Source organism: Mytilus californianus, unplaced genomic scaffold, assembly GCF_021869535.1.
Source record: "Mytilus californianus isolate M0D057914Y unplaced genomic scaffold, xbMytCali1.0.p SCAF_4, whole genome shotgun sequence".
In the NCBI taxonomy this organism is placed as follows: domain Eukaryota; kingdom Metazoa; phylum Mollusca; class Bivalvia; order Mytilida; family Mytilidae; genus Mytilus; species Mytilus californianus.
The window spans coordinates 94,503,116-94,511,786 of record NW_026262690.1 but is presented as its reverse complement, the minus strand read 5'-3'; the positions used below and the strand labels follow the sequence as shown (position 1 = coordinate 94,511,786).

Below are 8,671 nucleotides of genomic sequence, written 5' to 3'. Positions count from 1 at the left end.
AATACATTAATGCATTTCCTGTGTATTCAATGAACTATTGAAGCGTGATGAAATGATAAGTCACTGTCATATTTTCTGCATAGTGAGCAATGCAGTTATTATTTCTTGAAAATATGTAGCAGGAATATTTTCCTCGTCAAACTGAGATATAATGACATCGGTAAGAAATTAGTATTGACTGTATAAACATCAACAATGCTGCTGAAGTTCAACTTCGTCTGCTATAATTTTAAATGAGTCATTAGTCTGCAGTCAATTTTTTGTCAATTCAGTTATGACAATACAATTATATATGAAATTGTTCTATTGGCATTGAAATTTACATATATATTTGAGTCAGTTTCCTATCAAAAAATTGCAGCTTTGGTTTTGTTTGACTCCTTATCAAAAGTATCACTTACAATGTAAACAAATAAATTTATGTATAAACAAGTTGTGTAATTTGTGTACTTATCAAAGGGAAAACTACCCAACAAAGTCTACTGGTAAAAAAATGTAAACACGAGCTTATGTTAAGCATCCAAAGAATGAACAGCACATAACATCATCCCATTATATCATATCTACCTATACATCTGTACAGATCAGTTAAACTAAAAGTACATGAAGTAATACATGTACCCGGTGATGATAATATGGTTTGAGATGAATGATCCAGTTTTGAAAGTAGAAATGGCTTAGAAAAGCTATCTGTTATATCATGTATATTATTTAAACATATCAATAAATAGTAACATAGTAAGATTCTTTAAAAATAAGGAAGAAGACATCCACAAAACAATAATTTTACTAATTATATGATAAATAAATGATGGTCTTTGATACTTGTACACTGTCAATACCATTTATTATTATTTTTGTAACTGATTAGGTATTTAAGTTGTAAACTATTCATTCTTGTGATTGGAAATCACTACACAACATACTTGTAAACATAACAAGAGTAAAATTTTTATGTTGAACTCCTCAGTCTTCTGAAAGGAGGGATCTTGGTGGCAGAGTGGTCTATAATAAATACATGTAGTTTGTTTTCTGTCTCACTAACCAGTCAACACTAAGGTTGTGAGTTCGAATCCTGCATGTGGCATGTGCATTCTGTTTAACACCAATCTTAATTGCAAGTTTTCCTGCAGAAGGTCATGGTTCTCTACAGGCACTCTGGCTTTCTCCACCAATAAAAGCTTGCCTCAACTATATAGCCTATAGTGCTAAAAGTGGTGTTAATAGCCATCAATCAATCTTCTGAAATATTAAAGACTTTATATAGTTGAAACTTTCTCTGAATGATGAGAAGGACATTTCTATTACAAAAATTTCTACAACATGACCACAGTAATTAAACATCTAACCTGAGACAGATGTTTGTTTTCTTCACTAACCATTCAACACTAAGGTTGTGAGTTCGAATCCTGCATGTGGCATTCGTGCGTTCTGTTCAACACCAATCTTAATTGCAAGTTTTCCTGCAGAAGGTCATGGTTCTCTACAGGCACTCTGGCTTTCTCCACCAATAAAAGCTTGCCGCAACTATATAGCCTATAGTGCTAAAAATGGTGTTAATAGCCATCAATCAATCTTTTGAAATATTAAAGACTTTATAGAATTTATCTAAGCAGTTGAAACTTGTTCTGAATGATGAAAAGGACATTTTTATTATAAACTTTTTACATGACCACAGTAATTACACATCTAACATGTCTTAGGTTTTTACTTTACGTTGAATCTTTGAGTGACCACTTTTGCATAAATATTTGTGATAGCCTGAACTGTACTTCACAAATGCTATCATATGGGTACTGACATTTCCTGAGAACACTCAGCACTGAAGTCCAATTAGTCCATACTGTCACTTCCTAACTACAGAGGAATATAAACTGTAGTCTGTACAAGGTTGCTCCAAAGCTAAATAGATGATTCTGTACCCTTTTGTGTATATTACATGTAATTGCTGTCACATGTTATAACAAAATTTGTTATATGGTTCCCTGTATTTATTTAGAAGGATTAGGTACTGTAAAACCAAGTCCAACCCATTAATTAGTTGATACGTCCTTGGTGTAAAGTACATTTTTCACTGTTTGTTGTTGCATGTTCTTATCTTGAGAAATATAATCATGTTTATTATTGGATCAAAGATTGTGTTGAATACTTGTAAATTTACATATACTTAGTCAGGCTAGTAGAGAAAATCTTGGAACAATACCTGTACCTTGGTTAGCCTAGATACTCTTTCATTTTGAACCTTTTTGTACAACTATATTATAAATTAAAAGGATACTTGTAGTGTTTTAATTGTTTTAGTCCATTAACCCATAGTAAAATTGAATTTTGGCCCAATTTAGAGATCAGAACTTTGAAGATTTTTGGGAGTGTCAAATTAGAATTAGTCAAAGTCCTGGAAACTGGAAACTCAGCTACATGTATGCCATAGTACATGTACCATAAATACAACTGCAAACATATTTATAAAAAATCTCTTACATAACATTGGAAAAAATCCAGCTTCCTCACGGTTGGTAGGTTATTGGCTGTCTACTGGGAAAAGACAACGGCTGTAGAAGATTTCTTTGTACTTGACATTCCGTGAGTGTACATTACTTACAAATAAAAACATGTTATTGCTGTCATACAGGATCACATTTAAAAACTTGTCAGTTTTAAACCCCAAAAGACTGTTATATAACAAGGATGTTGAAAACCTGCATGAGGTTATTGGCTGTCTTGATTTCAAAGAATTTTTTTGTACTTTACCTGTTCTCAGTGTATATTATTCAATAAAAAAGCATATTATTGTTGGCATACAATGTACTACTTGATCAATTCAAGACGGAAGAATTTTGTCAGTTTTTAATCTAAGTGACGGTGTTCTAAAAAAGACTTTCAAAACCTGCCAGAGGTCAACAGTATTTCAGTCTTATTTGAAAAAAGTTTGTTGCATACATCACTAAAGAGTTCTTTTCTGCTGACCAGTTTATCTAATCTAAAAAGATCCATGTACAAAGCATCACTTAATGATTGATTTGCTGCATTCTAAAGATACTTAAATATATTTTTAAATGGTCTACGGGACACAGTAGGTATTTATTCCCCTATTTCTTATAATGTAATAATTATTAAAAAGTAATACATATGTTTTTGAAGTACAGATTTAAGGAAACTCATATGTGCTTCATATAGATTTGTCCTCTTTAAAATGTTCAAGAAAAATTGAAGGAAAATCTTATGTTTTTTAAATACTCTTCTTCATTTTACATGTTTTAGGGTTCATTAACTCTTTGAAAAAAAAACACAAATTTACTTATGTAAAAGTCAAAGTTTTAATCCATTGACAACATCAGAAAAAACATTGGAATAAAAAAGGAAGAAATTTTATTTCTAATTCTGACATCATACACAATTTGTTTCAGTATTTGTATATAAACTTAACAGTTCACTCAAGGCAAACTCTTGCTGGTGGGACTGTTGATTATGAATCTTATTGAAATGTGATTGGAGGTGACAACACTCTGAATTACGACCTTAATGTTTTTTAAATACACAGAGATAAATATTTCAGAATGAATAACCGCAAATCACCTGCATTTACTGTGAGAAAACCACAAGAGTGATTTTTAATGGAATTAACTTATGTACACTGTATTGTGTGATTAAATTCATGTTCTCTGATATTACATAATATTTTATCTTCAAATCAGTAAATGAATGAATTTATTTTGTAAGTGAAAGAGGAACAAAATTGTTCAAACTAAGATATGAAAGATCAAATAAATTTTATGTATTGCACAAATCTATGCATATATTAGTACATATATATGTATATTGAGGGTTTAAAGATAAATAAATATCCAACATGTCCAAGGTATGGGACTGTTGAATATTGCAAATGTTGTAGCAGTTTTAAAATTGAAGTCAAATTGATTTTTGTTGATGGATAATTTTTTTGGGGTTTTTCATTTTAATTCCAAAATGTTCTAGAAACTTTTCATGAACCAAGGAAGACATCTAAGAATCTGTTACCTTTCATGAGCAGAAAAAAATATATACTCATAGTCTAGACTATCACTTAGGATAGATTTTGTAGATGTGTGTGTGTTACTTACAAATATCTCATTATGATAGTGACTTTTTTAAATATATACAGTAGAACTTCCATTTCTATAATGCCATTAACTAAAATGCCCTTTCCTATAACCCCAATAACCAAAAAGCCCTTTCCTATAACACCAATTACCAAATTATCCTTTCCTATAACCCCAATAACCAAAAAGCCCTTTCCTATAACCCCAATAACCAAAAAGCCCTTTCCTATAACCCCAATAACCAAAATACCCTTTCCTATAACCTCAATAACCAAAATACCCTTTTCTATAACCCCAATAACCAAAAAGCCCTTTCCTATAACCCCAATAACCAAAATACCCTTTCCTATAACCTCAATAACCAAAATACCCTTTTCTATAACCCCAATAACCAAAAAGCCCTTTCCTATAACCCCAATAACCAAAATACCCTTTCCTATAACCTCAACAACCAAAATACCCTTTCCTATAACCCCAATAACCAAAAAGCCCTTTCCTATAACACCAATAACCAAAAAGCCCTTATCTATAACCCCAATAACCAAAATACCCTGAGTACACAATATGTCTTCCACCTTTTATGATTATAAAAAGGAAAACTTTTCTGAACATGAATAGTGCATCAAATAAGCTTCGAAGACCATGAAATGACCTATAAAGCTTACATCCATATCATTTGAACTCGGGTGGTTAGTTATTTCATTGGCACTCATACCACATCTCCTTATTTTCATTTTTAGTACTTTTCAATTTTACAATTTTAATAGTCCATTTAGTGTTTCTTATAAGTCAAAATCAAAAGATTTGGGTATCTTAATGCTAAAATGTCTGTATACAAATGTATAAAAAATACACTGCTATGATTTGTTAATTGATGTTCTAGCAATTTCTACTGTAGTGAACATAGATGAATGAATCTACGTGTTCACCACATGTATGACGGCTGTCACATTATGATCACATGTCAAATTTATCAAGAAATTGTGGTATTCTTTTATCTTATTAATTGAAAAATTATGTTTATCGAAACTATGTCATACTGCACTACATAATTTTATTCATCATACATATGTATTTATTCCTGCTCATATGGTTTTGTAATGAAATGTAAAACATTTCCTTGGGGACTGACATATGAAATTACCTATATCAATGCTGGCGAGTTTAAGATATGATTTAGATGAAATATTCTTTTCATGTGAATATCAACAACCTCAAACATTAAACATAGATATGATTACATCATGGTAATAATCTCTTTTGTCTATATGCATTGTGTGCTTTGTATTGGAAGATCTAAATGTTCAGTGAAGTGGATAGGTAATTGCCGGATAAGAAAAAGAACATAATGTTGATAGTATACTTGTGTTAAATCTGATAATCTTGACAATTATAAAGATTAATGAATGGTAGAGTATTTCTGTGTCGGAAGGTCAGACTTTTTGTTGGTATTGAAAAGGCAGAATTAATGTGTTGAATTTACCTATATATATATGTAAAAAAAAAGTCCTGTTTCCAGAACAATTTTATGAAAATACAAAAATACTGTAGTTACAATTGCGGCATGGGTTTTGCTCATTGTTGAAGGCCCTATGCTGACCTATATATATAGTTGCTAACCTTCTACGTCATTTGGTCTCTGGTGGCGAGTTGTCTCATTGGCAATCATACCATACATGTATCTTCTTATTATTACTTGATACTAGCAGTTCATTTTGGGGTATAAAAGTTTTGCTTGATTTTTTTGGTAACAGGGCATAAGCTTCTTTTGAAATCAAAGCTGAGTTGATGAAATTAACATTAAAAGGAAGGATATACAATTACATCATGTACTGTACAAGTTGACATTGAAATTAATGATGTCTCTCCCCCACCACCACATGTCTTCCAGCTATAAATTATGATTATGGAATTGAGTCATGATACATGTACATTGAAGTTACACCTGTATTGTTTTAAACTACTTTTTAGTTTGTCAAGTTGAGAGAAAATGTATATACTTGACAACGTAATCATAGATCTGGAACTTTAGTACATATTTATTAGTCACAGCCTAGATTAAACTTTTTATCCATGTTGACTCTGAGTTGAAAAACATCACCAAAAGAGTTGTTCCCCTTTGCTTTTGCTTTTTTATGACTGTGTAAAGCTTTTATGTCATGCTTTGATACACCATAATATCCTTTATTTTTCATAACTTCAGATAATACATCTTTCTTTAAATCTCAAATGTAACAGGTTTCAGATTTATATTTCTTGTATCTGGCATGATGTCTGCACTTCCAAATGTTCATTTGTTGTGATAGGTAAAACATGAAATATACCCAAAAAAATTTAGACCATTTTGAATTAGAATTTAGGCTTTAATAAATATAATTGCACACTTTTGAGCAACAGTTAAGAAGAGCAACAGCAATACAAAACTGTTCTTGTGATATATACATAGTACTAGTATTTCGTGAGATTTTTATGTCCCCGCCGTCACCAGAGGTGACATTAAGTGTTACCCTTTTTTTGTCCATCCCAAAATTTGTTTCCATTCTCTAACTTTAGTTTGCCTCAACCAAATGTTATGAAACTTACACACATTGCTTATTACTACAAAACACAGATCAATTACGAATTTTGGTGGCATCACTTTTACTGTTATCGATTAATGCCTCCTTATAATGGTATATGCAAGCATGGGCATCATCTGTGTCCCATGGACACATTCTCCATTTATTTTTTCATGAACATGAATCAACAGTTCAAAACTGGACCTCTACGGTAAAAGAGTGAACTATCATGAAAGTTGAATGTTAATTTCTCATGTATACTTAATAAATTACAAAATCTGAATTATTAAGACTAGAGAGCTGATTCTAGACTTCATTATACCTGTACAATAAAAGTACTGTCCAAATTTTGATTAACTGTTTATTTGGGCTTATTGTGTGTTAAAAACAATCACTGAAAAGTGTTACGTTCTTTTCTTGAATATAAATATTTCTGTAATGTTGCAAACTGGAGTACAAATTTGTACTGTTAAAAATCTTTCAGTCATAAATTTTCATCCACTTTTATGAAATAAAACTGACTCCTGTAATTTTCATCAACATGATATTTCATTATCAACTGATGTCAGCACATAGTTAGAATACCTTTACAGCATAAGTGCAAGCTGTTACTCTAATATTTTGAAGATTTGTGATTCTGACATTTTTACATACGAAAATAAGTCACATACTTATATTTACTCTTCATAACTCATTTGGTAATTAGGACAAACCATTCAAACAGTATATGATGATAAAAGCATATCTGATTATTTACTGAATTCAGAAAATTCTACCGGTTTCATTATCTTTCATGGGATACTAATTATTGTGGAATTTTTTCGATAATGATTACTGACGAATTTAAGTGTTCAACAAAATACATGTTGACTGAAGGCTTGCATGCAGAAGTAGTTAAAACAGTGAAAACAAAATTCCGCTAATTTCCAAAAAATCAACGTAAAATTAGAACCCACAAAAATTAAAGAATAATGTTGTAAGAACATTTTGATATTTTTTACAGTTACAAGATGCATTGTGCAAAAAGCCATAGAAATATAGAAACTTTCCATGTTTTTAATATTTATAAGCACCTGTATCAAAGCAAAAAGTTAAAAAGTTAAAAAAAGAGGCAAAAGTTGGTAATACTTCATTATTCAGTATTAAATTACGTATTTTTTGCTAATCTGTTCTTAAATCAAACGAAAGTACATAAAAACTGTATGACATGTGCACTGTATATAATGACCCAGGGCATATTTAGCTATAGTATATCCATAAATTTACTTTACAGGTATATTCGTATTACAACCCTTTTAAGTGTCAGGTCTTTATTACAAACCTTTCAATGGAAAGGACAGAGATGTAGGATGAAAAATGTAATTAAATATGTTTTTAAAAAGTTGCATTTAAGTTTTTAAATAAATTGAATTACATATATGAAAACTTATCATATTGTATTTGAGAAATTGAGCTGCATGTTATATTTGTTAGTTTTTTATGGAATTTTTAGGGAATCTTTGCATAGAATGTATGTGTAAATGTGAGATTTCCTACAAATATTAAGGCTACTGAAAACCAAACTTTGTCATATCAATCAGGTAGCAAAAATACCAGGATGTCAAGGGAGAAAAATAAACACATAAGGGTTAGTTTTTTTAATTGTTGATATATTTTTCATATTTTAGTTCTCTATAGGTGATATGTAGGAAGCATTATCAATTGAAATTGTTTTGAATTTGAAACAATTTTCAGTTTTGTTGAACAATTAATTAATTTTAAAGAGTTACTTATCTGCAAACAATATGAGAAAATGAAATGGAAAATTATTGGGAACAATAAAAAAGACCTTATGGAAAATGCTTGGGGAAAATTGTACATGTATATTTGTCAGTTGAAGGGAGGGGCACTTTTTTACGATTTTTATGTAATTCAACACATTGTACTAATATTTTGATTAGGACAAAAGTTTGATATATAATTCTATGGTCTGTGTAAATATGTGGAAAAGTATGTTTACTGGAAGTTTTTATTCTTCAGGAAAACGATATAGAA

At 30.5% G+C, this 8,671-nt stretch overlaps 1 protein-coding gene across 1 annotated transcript in view; it reads left to right on the top strand.

Annotated features, from left to right (window-relative positions):
* Positions 1-10: 10 nt before the first annotated feature.
* LOC127698849 (centrosomal protein of 170 kDa protein B-like) overlaps positions 11-8,671 on the top strand; it is a 73,245-nt gene continuing 64,584 nt past the window's right edge. Inside the window, exon 1 of the mRNA XM_052202540.1 lies at positions 11-160. Within this exon, the coding sequence (XP_052058500.1) occupies positions 152-160 (9 nt within the window). The 5' untranslated portion in view covers positions 11-151. The remainder of the gene's footprint in view (positions 161-8,671) is intronic.